The sequence below is a fragment of the Amaranthus tricolor genome, chromosome 1 (assembly GCF_026212465.1).
Source record: "Amaranthus tricolor cultivar Red isolate AtriRed21 chromosome 1, ASM2621246v1, whole genome shotgun sequence".
Classification (NCBI taxonomy): Eukaryota; Viridiplantae; Streptophyta; class Magnoliopsida; order Caryophyllales; family Amaranthaceae; genus Amaranthus; species Amaranthus tricolor.
The window spans coordinates 43,801,804-43,818,468 of NC_080047.1; the positions used below are offsets into that span (position 1 = coordinate 43,801,804).

Below are 16,665 nucleotides of genomic sequence, written 5' to 3' on the forward strand. Positions count from 1 at the left end.
GTAGTAGCTATTCACGATACGCAAGCTCCTCGGTTGCCAAAAGCATCAGGTAAAAATCTGGTTTCAATAGCTATATGGGTAGGGGTCCTAAAAAAAAGGGTCCTGAACGATCACTAATTGGGCTCCCCTTACAAAGACCCCTTTAGACTTTATCTATCCCAATAATAACATTAGTTTTTGCAATAGATTTATTTTCAGAGAACCAGCTGATGAGTGCCCAACATTCAGTATATGCATTTTGCATTCCTACGTCATTATCAGGGATTCAACAGAGGAATGTTGTTGCACAACCTGTAGCTTTGAACCAGTTACAGACATTTAGTTGCACACAACAAATGCCTAGCACACAATCTGTAATTGTTGATCACGATAAGCATGCTCCTCGGTGGCTAGCAGCATCAGGTAAAAAACTGATTTCAATAGCCGTACAGGTAAAGGTCCTCAAAAATAGGGTCCTGAATGATCACTCATTGGGCTCCCCCTACTGAGACCCCTTTTAACTTGATAAATTCCATTAATAACAATAGGTTTTGCAATTTCTTCTCAGGGAACCAGCACATGAGCGTTGGACATTCAGTACATGCATTCCAGAATCGTATGTTTACATCAATATCAGCGAATCAGCAAAGGAACAAGAACAAACAAGTTCTACATAGTTCAGCGCAAACATCAAATAGTATGTTGAATACATTTAATTGCACACAACCAACGACTAACAGAATGGGGATCGTTGAAGAAGAACAATTAAGAGCTCGATTTCAGAATTTACATATCGGGTCTGACAGGAATAACACTTCTCTGTTGTCTCAAACCGTAGTTGATGATCAGAGTAAGCATGCTCCTCAGTTGCTAGACGTATCAGGTAAAAACTCGTTTCTTTTAAGCAATTACTCTGTCTTTCATAACACCCTTTGTATAACTTAATTAAGACTCGTGGAACACACAACAACACAAATTATACTCCACTTTAAACATTAGCTAACTAAAAATCTTTACAGCATTAAATTCTAATGTCAAAAGTGCTGATGCAACAGACTGGAACTCCCTTTTTGCCAAGGTAATTCCTGATCAATTTCCTCCGGTTTACTATTTTTCGTTATAAGTTATACAATTCAATAAGAATAGGGTATTATGGATCATGATATCAAGTTTTGTGTGGGTGCATTGTAGTTTAATCACATTAGGGCAACATACTTATCTGATCTAAGCTTACTAAGGAATGCAGCCGGAAAAAAATATGAAAAGGTACCGGATTCAAGCATTCAGCTATTAGTCCTTATTGTATACAGTTTTAAATTACACCCTTGATTCTCTGATTCTCAAATTCGTTACACTTTCGTTGCAGGCATCATCAATTACCAGAAAAAGGGTATATTATCAACAAGCTCTGTCATTTAAAAATTTAATCGGGATTCTAGATTGTGAAGAAGGTGTTCTAAAGAAAATGTCTAGAGAAATAATGATCCACAATTTGCAGAGAATCAAGACAATTTCGGAAGCCATAAAGAAAAAGTTTAAGCCTGCTAGCAATCAAGCAACAGAGAAAACAAGGGGAAGTGTACTCGATTGTGCTTCAAAGGAAACAATGCAGATGGATAAACCAATCGTGGTGAAATCAAAAAAGATAAGGAAGTCACGAAAACAGAAAGACATTATGGACTCGATTGTGCCTCAACAGACCTATAAACACATTGGAGAAAGTTCAAATACCCTACAAATTAGTGCTTCAACAACAATGGAGAAAACGAGGGGAAAAGCACTCAATTGTCCTACAATGGAAACAATGCAGATGAATGAAAACATTGGAGAAAGTTCAAATACCCAGCAAAATAGTACTCAATCTGCACAACATATAATCCTTGCTACCAATCCTGCTAGTGCCTCAGCAACAATGGCGGAAACAAGGGGAAATGTACTCGATTACCCTCTAATGGAGCATAAGGAAACAGTGCAAATGGATAAACCAATCGTGAACAAATCAAATAAGATACAGGAGTCACAAAAACAAAAAGGCATTATGGACTCGATGGTGCCTCAACACATTTTAATTGCGAAATGTTCAACAACAATGGAGGAAATGAGGGGAAAAGCACTCGATTGTCCTACAAACGAGACAATGCAGATGCATAATCACATTGGAGAAAGTTCAAATTCCCGGAAATTTAGTACTCAATCTGCACAACATGTATTCCTTGTCAACAATCCTGCTAGTGCCTCAACAACAATGGCGGAAACAAAGGGAAATGTACTCGATCACCCTCTAATGGAGCATAAAGAAACAGTGCAGATGGATAAACCAATCATACGGGAGTCACGAAAACAAAAAGGCATTATGGACACAATGGTGCCTCAACAAATTTCAATGGCCAAATGTTCTTCAACAACAATAGAGAACATGAAGGGAAAAGCACTCGATTATCCTATAAAGGAAAAAATGCAGATGTATAAACACATTGGAGAAAATTCAAATACCTTGCAAAATACAACAATAATGGCGGAAACGAGGGGAAATGTACTCGATTACCTTCCAATGGAAACAACGAATACGCCACGTTTTTCACATCCTGAGCCAATATTGCAGCATAAGGACTCAAAGATTACAAATGAACTACCTCCAATTTCTGAGACGATACTTGATGTATCCATGGAAATGTTTGATGTATCCATGGAATTTGGGGCACCTACCAGCTATGTGGTTCCAAACGAGCAAGAAGAACCTGATTTAGAGAAGCTAAACAAGATTTTGAGCACCAACCAAACAAAAGAATCATTGAGATCTTCCTTGGTTATGGAGGGGTCAGATCCGGTTCAAGTTCCAGATGATACCGTTCAGGATCCAGATCAGGGGATACTGCCTGTTCAGCGCTTAGTGGAAGCGGTATGTGTTTTTGAATGGTTAAATTAGTCCGGTTAATATTTGAATCAATTTGAAAATGACATGAAATTTAAGTGAACATATACTCTAACATATTCTAACAAGAGATACTCTAACATGTTCCAGATGAGACCCCAAAATATATTATATACTTTAACATGGTGAAAATCAAAATTAAGACTTTATTAATTCGAAAAAATGTTACCTATTCTGATTAAAATATGACATAATTCTCAACCTTCATACTTTAAACCTTAATTAAAATGATTGCTAAGTTTGACTTTTAATGGATAAAAAATTGTTGATATAATTAGGAGTTGGTATTAAATTTTTAATGTAATTTTGCAACAAAAACTATTTTAAAGGGTTTATACCATATTTGACCTATTTTAATCATTTTTTTTACAAAATTTATATTCAAACAAATAATACCTCTTGAAAAGGAGAAAAGTAAGTGGTAATGGACAACATATTAAGTAAAAGGTATGTTTGAAGCATGGTATCAACTAACCGACATTCTAACACGACTCAGGCGAGTTGTAACAGATTTTTAAGAGATTGTTTTGAAATAATGCGAGAAAACAGTCATTTAACTCGAATTTTGTCCGATTCAAGCATGTTGAAATCGTATTTTGCAGAAAATACGGGTGGGATTTTATTTTCTTTATGAGATACACAAAACTCCAATAACATTCATCTATCTTTCAAATTATGCCACAATTAAAGCACCTCACCCAAATTTTTGAAGGTGAGAATTCCATTACACATATTATGAAAATTTTAACTAAAAGTCTTAAAACTCATTATTATCAGCACCACTGTTTAATATAAATAATTAAATAAAAATAAATAAATTACTCTTATGATTATAAAAAGATATAAAAACCAATATATCACTAAAAATAAATAAAACATTTTTATATGATTGATGCAACCGTACAGCTTAGTATATTTAGGAGCCTTTGTACGTCATGCTTCTGACCACCCCTTGGAGCGGGCAAGCTTAAATTGATTTATTATACATTTTGTTGCAGGGCAACCATAATAAAATAGCAGCTGAAGTCCATAAAGCAAACCAAAGGCTAATTGAAACTGAAATAGAAATAGTTTCTTCTGCTTCTACTATTAAGTCTAATGAATATGAAGGAACAATGATCAAATGTATCTATACGCCTATTACCTTCACTAGGGGATCTTGGAGACATATTGCACCCAAATTAGCTGTAAGTCCTTTTTGAATCGTTTAGTTGTTAGTGTTAGATTATATATAACATATTCTGAGACCTTAACTATCAGTTTAAACTTTTGGTTGAGTTGGTTTCTTAACGTGGTATCAGAAGCCAGTGTGACAAGAGATCACGGGTTCGAATCTCAACCACCCCTCATTCAAAGTGAAATATCTAGCGCCATGTATGAGGAGAACATGTGTTGCATTCACAATTCTAACCCAAAAGGCTCTCGTTTAAGAGATCGTTTTAGATTATATAACTATTAGCTTAAGCTTTTAGTTGAGTTGGTTTATTGACACATAGATTTCCAATTATAATAAATTATATCAAAATGGACTATGAAGTTATAAATAGAATAATTTGCAAATTACAGCCTTAAAGTTAAACACTTGCGAATACAGACTCAATGTTTATTTTTTGCGAATTACAGCCACCAAAGTATCAAAGTTTGCAAGTTCACGCCAAAACACTTAATTCCGACAATTTTGGTGGTCAGAATTTTAGGTTAAATGGTTGGACTTGTGTGTTGTTGGCCTAAATTTGTAAACTTTAATACTTTGGTGGCTGTAATTTGCAAAAAATAATTGAGATTGTAATTTGCAAAAGTGCTAAATTTTAAGATTATAATTTGCAAATTATTCCTATATGTTAAAGCAAGTGTCAATAATCTTAATGATGACGTTAACTTTAAACATATAATCGAACATGCTTTGTCTTGTACTTTGGAAAAGGTTGATAAAGATGTGTCGGATATGAGTGGTTTAAGGTTTGGGACGGTTGATGAGAGTTGCTTGATCAAAGCAACAAAGTAAGAAGCAGACTGTGAGTGGCTCGATCGAGCAGAGCCTAGCTCGACTGGTCGAGAGGTGTTGGCTCGATCGAGCAGATTGTCCAGAACAAGTCAGTAGCTTCACTGGAAGCTCACTCGACCGAGTGGTAGTTGAACAGACTACATTGAATTCTGTTTTTTGTCAGAATTTGTAGTAACTATGCAATAATGTGGTGCATTACTCTATTGTTTATTGTAATGTTTATTGTCATAGTTAATTAGGATGTTAATTGGAGTGTTACATGTGAGTTTATGGTGAATTATAAGGGAATATTAAGAGTGATGAATACCTTGCCTATAAATAGGATTCATCACTCATAGTAACATTCACCACAAACACACGTAATGTTGAGAGGGCTATTACATTGTTAAAAACTTGAGAGTGTTCTTACTTTGCTTTAGTATTTGTGATCTTGAGAGATTGTTCTCAAGAGAAGGGTGGTTTATTATACTTGTAATTGTTGAATTTTATATAATAAACTACATTTGAGGGGGAGGTATCCAAGATACCTCATATATACTTGTATTTATCTTTGCATTACATTTTTTATTTGTTTTTCTTTTATGAAACCTCTTTGAGGCTTTCATTTCAGTATAAATAATATTTTCTATCGAGACTCAACTCATTACATAATTTCTTCTATAACGCAGGTTAAATCTCTTTCCGTTAATCTCCTTGTTCCATGGGATTATCCTACAAGTTCTCCTAAAATCCACAGGCCGCTAGAAGAAAATGGGTGAGTGAATATATGGATTCTTCAATTCATTTTTTTTTGCTTTTGAATTCTTGAATGAAGTTAATGTTAAGACTATGTAACATATAGCATCAATCATTTTGTTATGCTTTTGGTTTAATTGGTTTTTTGACATGATATGAGCCAATATAACGAAAGGTTACGGGTTTAAATCTCACACATTTCTTATTTTAAAGTTCAATATACAATATACAATGAGTTTCAAATATATATGGGAAAATAAAAATCTAATTTGGTTGTGTTTTTAGGGAAAATAATGAATTAGATGATTTCAATCAGCGCATTCAAGGCCTTGTAACCATAGAAGAACTGGCTAAAGCTTGGGATGCTTACGGTCGTTGGATTTTTGGCCAAATAATACGTCCCATGGATCTTTCATGGGTAAAGGTTTCCTGAAACAGATGAATATTAATATGTACATTTGAATTTGCATACAACTAAAATGAAAGGTTTTCGAACGGCAATCTATTATTTCATACTTCCTCCGTTCTGAAATAGTCGCTACATTTCTGTTATTTACACTATTCATCGTTCAAATTTATTTTATCTATTATGATTAATGTGTAAGAAAAAAATAATCATGTAAGATTTAGTTTGAATCGTCTAATTGCATACTTTCATAATATTAACTTTTATAATTTTTAGATGTGTATAATTTAATATATAAATGATTAAAATATCATATTGAATTACATAAAAAATTAAATGTAACAAATATAATGGAACAAAGAAAATATAATACACGGTTCAAAAGAAAAAGAGTAACGAATAAATTATGCTCGTGCCTCTTTAAGAAGTGGGCAAAAGGTTTTCGAATGTTGTGCAGCAATTGATGAAACACATGAATTTGTTTATTCCTGTATTAATTATTTTATTTTTTTTATTTGTTTTTAAATTCGGTTTTGTACAGTTCTCGGTAGATTTGATTTGTGCTCATGGTCGTCGGTTAGCAACGACAAAGTAAGCTATAGTTCAGGGCCCTGAACTTTTTAGGGCCCAACATACTTATTTTTATGTATATATGTGATATTAAATTGAATTAAATTAGATATAAATTACATTTTTATGTATATACTATCATTTATAATCACATTAGTATACTACCATTCATAACAATTACTATCAACGAGCAAAGTCTTTGCCTTTTATTGTCTTTGTCCTTTGTTTGTTGTTTGTAATAGCGAACAACCTTCTTACTTAGGTAACAAAAACATGGGTGAGACCGTCTCACTTGTTAGACGCGTCTTATTGGGCCGGCCCAATTGTATATAGTTTTTTTTAGCAATTTTACAAATTAAAATGTCAATTTCAAGAATTAGAAGATCAATTTAAAGACTTAAAATACCAATTTTAAACAATTTCAAGGATTTGAAATTGACATTTTAAGTCATGGAACTTGTTAGTTTTAAGACTTAAAAGGTCAATTTTAATACTTAAAAAATCAACTTTAAGATATAAAGGACCAATTGCATGACAATAAACTTTGAAATTAACCTTTTAAGTCTTAAAATTGTATTTTTAAGTCTTAAAATTAGTATGTCAGAATATTTTAAAAATTATTGGGTCTGAGCCAATTGCACGACTAAGGCTGTATTACTTAGATTTGGAGATCTATTTGCTTATTTTGGTATATAAGTTTTTCCATGACAATTTTAAAAACATTTTTATACATTTTTGTTTATTTTATTTAAATTTTCATGGAATGAACCAAAACCCGACCCAAAGAATGACTTCGGGCTTGTCCAATTCTAGGCGGTGCTCTCCCATTTTCCCTGCCAGTATGAATCTCTTTCTCTTCTTTTTTCATATCAAAAACTGGATCTTTTACCTCTTAATTTCTCCCTTATTGATTTCTTCTTCGAAATCTAGGGTTTATCATCACCTTCTGTAGGAGTACTTGGTTTTTCTTTCTTTGAGAATTCATCATTCAAAATCGCAGAAATCGGGAGTTTAAGCACAATATTTCAGGTAAAGACAATCTTCCATAATTTCGGTCATGATAGTTGGATTTAAATAAAAAAGATTTTACATAGAAATTTTGATTGTGGGTATTCTTGTCTTGCTACTGCTATGTTGGTTGTTCTTTTTCTTGTGTCTTGTATTACATTAGAGGACAAACTCTCCTTTAATCAATTTGAGTTTCCTTCATTTGTCAGGCTGATTGAATTTTATTGTCTAATTGTTTTGCTATTATTTGGTAAAGTCAGCTATTATTTTAATTGGGGCTTTTCATTTTTGGTTCTTAATGGTTTTTGATTACTTTTAGTCCAAGTTGAATGCGTTAGGAAGTTGTTGCAGGACAATTATTGCAGAAATTCAGCTAATTCTATGAAAATTTATGTAGATTAAAAAATTTTTGGTGTAGGATTGAGTTAGGGTTTTGGGTTGTGGTTGTTATTCAGTTTAAAGTAATGTTCTTGTTTTGGCTACATATTATATGGAAATATCCCTTGACTTTTGAACTGTTTAGCTTGTTAGCAATTATCAAGCATAATTAGTTGACATTACAGATACCTAATGATCTTCACCAAATTCCTTTTCAGTATCAGCATGTCAAATATTTGGTAATTAGTTGACATTGGAGATATATAAGGATTCATAGCATCTGTCATTGAAACTTGAAAATAATCATGTTTATGATATAATTTCGTGTATTCTTGATGGATCGAAAGATTTGTTGGAGTATTTTTTAGTTGTTAGATTATTATGGACTACAGTATAATAACTCATTCGACAAAAAACAGCCTCCAGTTATAACTTTGCTTACCTCCGGATTCCCAAACCCTGTGGAGTTAGGTTTGGGAATGTTGTGTTTATGTAAAAGATTTAACTAGTAAAGTGAGGTTCCATGATGGAATAAGTGCAACATTACGAGCTGTTGCTGTTGTTTTAGTCACTACACCGTAAGGGTATGTGTGCACAACATTTTAAAAGGGAAAGTAAGGGAAGGGAAGGGAAGAGAAATGATGGGGTGTTTTCCTTACAAATGGGTAAGGAGTTCTTCCCTTCATCTCTCTTTCCTTCATTTTCATTATCTCTATTTTGCTATCCTAATGTAGGAAATCCAATCCCTCTATTTGATGTTAAACTTAAGTTGTGAATCGAGATTCTGTGATGGATTAAGTGTGACATTACAAGATGCTGCTGGTTTTAGTCACTACACCAAAACTGTATTTATATATCCTAATGGCCCATTACTTTCGAAAATAACCTCTACCTCTTTGTTATCACTATAAAGAGTAAGGCTGCGTACACCTGATTCCTAATGACCTGTTACTTTCGAAAATAACCCCTACCTCATTGTTATCACTATAACGATTAAGGCTGCGTACACCGGATTCCTAATGACCTGTTACTTTCGAAAATAACCTCTACCTCATTGTTATCACTATAAAGAGTTAGGTTGCGTACATTTGATCCTTGATGACTTGTTCTTTTCAAAGATAACTTCTACCTCTTTGTTATCGCTATAAAGAGTAAGGTTGCGTACATCTGACCTCTGAGCTCACCATTGGTGTGGGAGCCATTTAAAGGCATTATAACAAAATGTTGTAATGACCCGTTACTCCGTTAAGATGTTATTGCATAGGTCTACGTTGTTGAATGCAACTCATTTTGCTTGTCTCTTCTATTTTGGATTCATACTATGTTGATTATGTACTCGGACGCCACATGAGTTATGAGAAACCGTTGTCTTTTTTTCTCTAATTTCTTTTTTAGTATTCCCTTAATTTACGAATCACAACAACTATTTGAAGCCAATTCATGTGGATAATTAATTTCAATTTTATCAGCTTTCGTATTTGAGAAGGTACCTGAATTTGGAACTGGGTACTACTAGTTCCACCACTGGTTATAGAAATTTACGACTCGTTTGAGTAAAACCAGTACAGTTCCAAAATTTTAGCCCTGCGCCTACTTTTCTTTCTCCCAAAAACAACAATGGCGAGCAGTCTTAGCCGCAGAATTGTATCAATGGTGAAGATCACACCCTCTACAACCCCGAGTCACTGGACAGAATCGTTGACTCGTATGGTACCAAACTTAGTTTCAGGTTTGAGTTTTTCAACGACCAAAGATGAATCCAAACCCAAAGAAAATGATGCAATTAATAACACTACACCAGTAGAAGAAGAGATAGTAAATGTCGACAACGATGAAGAAGACGATGATGGAGAATATGTGAACAAAGAAACCGGTGAGATCGGCGGGCCTAAAGATGATAATGTACTTGTTGGGTGTATCAGTTTGAGCTTCTTGAATGTCTCTGAAACAACTCGTTTTATGGTGAAAATCCCACTTGAGATGAAGCAGCCATAGAAGGAGAGAAGGAAGAGGAGGGGGAAACTAACCATGGTTAGGTCAAATTCGAGATTTAACGGCAACTTAACGGAAAAATGATTAATAGTGTCACGGTTGTAATTAGCATATAGTTGGGGGTACCATTGAAATTAACTGGGGTACCATTGATATATTGCTATAGTACTGGGGTACCATTGATAATATCCCTTTCTTTTATGCTCTTGATTATACATACTACTAGCTATTTACCCGTGTTATGCATGTGATTATAAAACTATTTTATAAAAAAATATAATATTAATTTAGACATTGTTGTTAAATTAATACAAATGTTAACTTAAACAAGTATATCTATAAAATTTTTAGCCTATCTTGTATGAGATCGTCTCACCATGAGATGGACCTATATAATTAGTCCATTGCTTTAATTAATAACTTTAAGATCGTAAGTGATCGTTTTAAGAACTATTTTAAAACTATAAGTAATCACTTTAACGTTATAAGTTAACACTTACAAAAAATGTATATTGGGCCAGCCCAATAGAGATGGTCTCACTGTAAGACCGTCTTATTTGAGAACTAGTGTAAATTTTTAACTTAACCAAAAAAATATCAACTAACTATAATACAAAATATCTTTAATTTGTGTTAAGTTTATCAAATAAATTAATATTAGTATTTTTAATCAAAAATATTTACTAACCCTTGAAAAGAAGTGATAATTAAAAACAAAAGCTACTCATATGCTTACTAAACTTCATCTTCATCATAACATATATTTGATTATTATGACATTTATAACTACACAACATGTTAACATGAAAACAAATTAAACATGATCTTCATCAATATCTTATTTCTCTTTGCTTTCATTTTATCTCCACTCAACTTTTCCAAATTTGATCTTAATTTATAAACCTTATTTTATCCCATATCTGCATCCATTAAAAATGTTTTTTGCAACGAATTCCATTGTTGCGGGTACAACCGTAGCTAAAGGTTTTAGCAACGACTATGATGGTTGCAAAAGGTATCTGTTTTTTGCAACGAGATCTATTGTTGCAAAAGAAGTATTGTTGCAATTCCTTCCAACGTTTTTAGCAACAAAAAAGCTCGTTGCCAAATTTTCTGCATTTTTAGCTACAACTGTTTTCGTTGTTAAATATATGTTTTTCACAACAATTCAAGTTGTTGCAATACATGATAGTCAATCTTTTGCAACGACTTTACTGTAGGGAAAACAATTAAGTAAATTTGTTATTAATGTTTTTAGCAACAACTATTACCGTTGCAAAAAATGTACACATTTTTCGCAACGACTTTGTTATCTTCTAAAACAATCTACAATCTATATATAAACTAGACAATTAAAATAATAAATAATTTATAACCAACTAAACTAATATCATCGATTATCATTATATATTAATTTGTATCCCAAAATATCACACGTCCCAAATATTATCGTGTGTCAAAAATACACGTAATTCATATACATGTAACGTATAACCAATTTTCCGAAATAATTCTCCTACCATATACAAGTTTTCATGTAAAAATTTACAAGTGATAGGCACTTTGCATTCTCAATCTCCATAGTTGATGCTTCAATTTCATCTGCTTCCATTGAATCTAACACCTCCGTTTGTATTGAATCTGCAAAATAAGCAAAACATCCGTTCAAAACTCTCCAAGCAATAAACATGTAAAGTACTTTGTTGAAGCCCCACCTTTCAAACTAACCCATGAAACTAATGACCTGTAAGAGAGCTCAAATGGTCTTAACTTATTAGCTACCTCATATTCTATTATTTTTTTAGTCTTATTTTGGACAAACTCAAAAAGAGAACAGCAAACATACACCAATACAGAATTATGGATCCCACTATATGCAGCACATAAGCATAGTACATAACTCATGAAATAACGTACTTAATTAGCTACCTCGTATTCTAATACTTTTCCGTCTTATTTTGAATAAACTCAAGAAGAGAACAGCAAACATACACCAATATAGAATTACGGATCCCACTATATGCAGCATAGTACTTACCTTATGATATAACATACAAATCAACTTGAATAAACATTACCAGCTTCAATTTGAAAAGAACAATATAATTTCAATGCTCAAACATTACCAGCTTCCACCTCTTCTCTTCAACCGATGTCCAAGACGATAAGCAACCCGAAAGCAAGCAATACATATTTACAAGCACGAAAGTGTTCAAGTTTTACATTTGCTCTAGAAATATTATAAGAAAGGAACCAGAATTTGGAATTAGCTAACTAACCTGTCATGAGCTGCATTGCCTTTAGAACCTTAGTATCAGGTGTGACAGTAATGAGTTTGTTCTACGAGCACACAATACGTTCAGTAAGAGGACATGGAAGAGTTTAATTAGACTCAAAGGCAACCATATTTAACGAAAGTGTAGACAGAGTCCCGAATATATTTCGATGTGAATAATTCATTTGCATAGTAATTCAAGTTTTTCAGGAAAATATATTTCAATTAAAATGACAGCTAATAATGGTTTATATGTTAAGAGTGACAGCTAATAATAGTTGTTCCTATACGTTACGTAACGGGGTTTTGCGATTCGGTATGCTCAAGAACTGTTATAAACTGGTCATTATGTAACGGAACGACCTCTTTATATTCCCGATGAGATGTGACATACCTGTTCAGTCATGATGTCACCAACTTTGGTGGATTTTGAAGATCTTCCTTGTACAATGATTTTTCTTAGATAATCTGCAACATGAAAAACAGATTTTAGTTGCCTGAAGTCCAGCCGCTATGCTTTTGTTAGTTGCATTTAGCATGATATGAACTAGTTTAAGGGATAAGTTTGTGCAAAGAAGGTACAGTTTCTTTTGAGTCTAATCCAGGAAGCAGCTCACTGAGCATATGAAACTCACTCAAAAAGTAGCAAAGAGCATATGCAGGAAGCAACTCACTGAAGCATTATCTTATGTATTGCAAGCCTCTTAACACTGCACATTCTGAACATGTGAAAAATAAGCTAATTGCTTACCTAAGGCTTTTCAGCCTTGCTTAAACGCTAGAAAATGTGTGGAGAGCTCAAAAATTGCCAAAGATACTTGACAATGAATCAATGACATAAGACTTAGAAGAATCCAGGAGAGCCATCTGACCAACACTATTATAGAGTCAAATTGTCATAACATTGGGCTTTTAAATGAGACATTGTAGGAAGATTGGGTAGTTAAGATGAGTATGTTAAGGTAGATTAAATAGGCATATCCTAAAGGAAAAAACTAACTGATATAACCCCATCTTTAGTTCATTACATGGTCTCATTTGATGATTTTTTTCCCGTATTAGAGATCTAAATAAGTCAAACCCTCACATCCGCTTCACCCAAGGCTATTTAGGATTTCTAATGAAAATTTTTCATAAAATTTATAAATAAAAAAAGCTTTTGTGAATTAATTGGAAAAATAAGCAGCATTATCAACCCAGAAATAAAAAAAGCTTTTTATTAGTTTTCATCCTGCAAAGTCAAAGAAGCACAAACATGGAAAAAAATTACAGATTTAGAGATGAATAAACAAGAAATTGAAGAGCTGATATGAAGAAACAATGAAACAAATCAGTAAATCAACAAATTATAATTAGGGATTTAGGGAATTAGGGTTCATAAATGAAGAAATTATAATTAGGGTTCAAAACCAGCATCAAAACGAGTAAACGACAGTCGACAAAACCAACATTCAAGCATCAAAACCAGCATCAAAACCAGGCCAACATTCATATTTTGATTCATCTTCACCATAAAATCAAAAATAAAACGAATGATGAAAACCAGCATTCAAAACCAACATTCAAAACCGGCATCAAAACGAGTAAACAACAATCGACAAAACCAACATTCAAAAATTAGGGTTCATAAACGATTAAACGTACGGCGTGACAGCGGTGGCCGGTGGCACTAGGGAGGCAGGGACAGGAGCGCCGAAGGTACGACGTCGACGTGGGGAGGCCGGAGGCGAGGCAAGCAGGCAGGAGGCTTGAAGCAGGGAGGAGGCGATTTTGCTGTTTCGCGTCGCATGAGGCTTAGCTTTCTGAAGCAAGCTTTCTCTCTTTCTCCAATTTCCCGTGTATTTGGTTTTCAATTTTCTTTTTTTGCAACGACATTGTTGTTGCAATACATAAAATAATTTTTTGCAACGACTCGTGTTGTTGCGTTACCTAATAATGCTTTATAGCAACGACTGGTATCGTTGCAAAAAACAAATATTAATTATTTCAAAGCCCGCGCTCATTTTTTTTATGGCAACGATTATTTAGCAATAACAACGGATTTTGCAACAATTTGTATTTTTCGCAACAAAAAAAATATAGTCGTTGCTAAAACTTGTTGCTAAAAACAAGTTTTCTTGTAGTGCAATAAAATCAACTCTTAAAATATCATCTACTCTTTCTTAAGTATGTGGGATGCACTAAATGAAGACTTTGAAATTCAATCATATAAATAAGACAAGCTATGTATGTGACACTAACAAAAAATCTTAAAATTTTGTCTTTACATCTTAAGTATAATTAAATTTAGAAGACAAAGAGTTTTATTTTCTAGCATATGATACAAAGAAAGATGTATTTAATTGATGAAGACTAAAAGTTTCAATATAATTAAATTTAATTGATATTTAAGAGTTTCAATGCAAAAAAGACATAAAAATGAAAATTGTATAATTTTGAGCGGCAATTGTGTTGTATATGAATGTCACGTGACACAAATTTTCCTAGATTATAATATGTATATGATATGACTATATCTTTTGTATTAAATTTAATTTATTGTTCAATCCAAATTTTCAACATAATTTGACCCAGTGTTATTAAGATCGAGATTCTACCTAGGATTGTTGAAGAGGTAAGATTGTAATTAGTAGAATCGGATTTTATGATCGTGTGATTCTAAAAATATGCATTAATGTTTTTTGGATTACTGATTGCCAATTATATTCATTCTCTTTTTAAGTTTTAAGGTATAAATAAAAACTTATTTAAATTCATCGATTAAGTTTTGAAAAAAATACTTTTAATAATCATTAATAAACAACAAATCAAAAAAAAATTTGAACATTGTAGAGGGTATTGACATAATTATTTTAAATATATATTTATACGTAGGTGAAATCTATATTATATGAAAATATTTTGCGAACTACCCATGTAGAATTGAATCGTAGGATCATAGAATCGTATTATGACCCTACCATCTAATTTCTTGAGCTAAGTAGTGGTAGGATCGCACGATTGTTGAGAGAAGGAAGGAATTTCTAGGAAAAATATGTTAAAATATATCTAATATCTCTTAAGGTGGAAAAATTTAGAGAAAAAACATTTATTATCCTTTTTTTTTCTTTTTTTCTAAACACATAAGATACACTCTCTCTTCTTATTCCTCCCATTCCTTTCTCTATTTTCCTTTCGTTTTTACTTTCTAGATTTGTTATCCAGTTCCTTTTCTAAGTTAATCATGTAATAATAAAAAAAAATTTATTCTAACGCATAGAACTTTTGCACCAATACTTGAAATACACAATGTGAGTACGCAAAAGTAACACGTAATTCTTAATCAACACAACATAGCACACGTATATGTATTCTTTACAGCATTACAAATTCCACTGTGAATCAACATTATTATTTATTTATTATTACTCCTATAAAACCCAATATTGATCAGTAATGTATTAGTACAATTACAGGAAGACTATAATGGAAGCACACAAAGAAAGAAAAGAGCAGCTAAATTCGGGAGGGAAGAAGCTTGATGAAGATAGCTGTAATGGCGGCGGCACTATAGACGACGGCGGCGAGGCGGCACGACGGCCAGGAGTTATTGATCGGACGGTTAAAGAATTGATTAGAGATGCTATTTTTAGTGATGATAAGGGAAAATGTAATATGACCCAAAATCCTAATGATGTTCTTGCTTTCTCTCGTTCTGTTAATAAAATCGATTCCTCTTTGGAATGAATGAATGAATGAATGAATGAAATAGTTTCTGATTTTATTGATGTTTTTTTTTCTTGTATTGGCGATAGCAGGTCACTTAAGTTTGGGAAAATTGAGATATCCTTAATTTAATGGTATAGAGAGATAAATAAACGTTCTGAGTTGATATAATTTAGAGCTTTTTTTGTAATAAATGTCCAAAATTTAATGGGATAGATTGATAAAATAATGTTATAAATTAAGTAGAAATTTCACGTGGGTAGCATTCAATTTATACCTTATTCAATTTATACCTTATTTAACCACTGTAATATTTTTCGTTAAATTCTTATCAATTTTCGTTTAATTTACCATTTTAATGTTTCTATCCTTATTAAGTGTTGATTGTTGTCTTTATAATTTGCCTTAAACATTTAAGAGCGTTGATGAATTAAACGTCAAAATGGTGAATTTAACATTTGAGACTATAAATTGGATGCAAATAATAAAGACAACAACTAACACTTAATAAGGTAGAAAATTGATAAGAATTTAACACTTAATAAGGTAGAAAATTAATAAGAATTTAACAGAAAATACTACGGCAATTAAATAAAGCATAAATTAGATGTTACTATGTGGAAAAATCTATAGTTGGATGATACTATTTGAAAATTTCCGAAATTCAATGAGGGAGAGAA

The 16,665-nt window shown here is 32.6% G+C and overlaps 1 protein-coding gene across 1 annotated transcript; it reads left to right on the forward strand.

Annotated features, from left to right (window-relative positions):
• Positions 1-7,428: 7,428 nt before the first annotated feature.
• Positions 7,429-10,332, forward strand: LOC130827928 (uncharacterized). The gene is made up of 2 exons (XM_057693835.1): positions 7,429-7,656; positions 9,483-10,332. The coding sequence occupies exon 2, from the start codon at positions 9,631-9,633 to the stop codon at positions 10,006-10,008; it is 378 nt and encodes a 125-aa protein (XP_057549818.1). The 5' UTR covers positions 7,429-7,656; positions 9,483-9,630; the 3' UTR covers positions 10,009-10,332.
• The last annotated feature ends 6,333 nt before the right edge of the window (positions 10,333-16,665 follow it).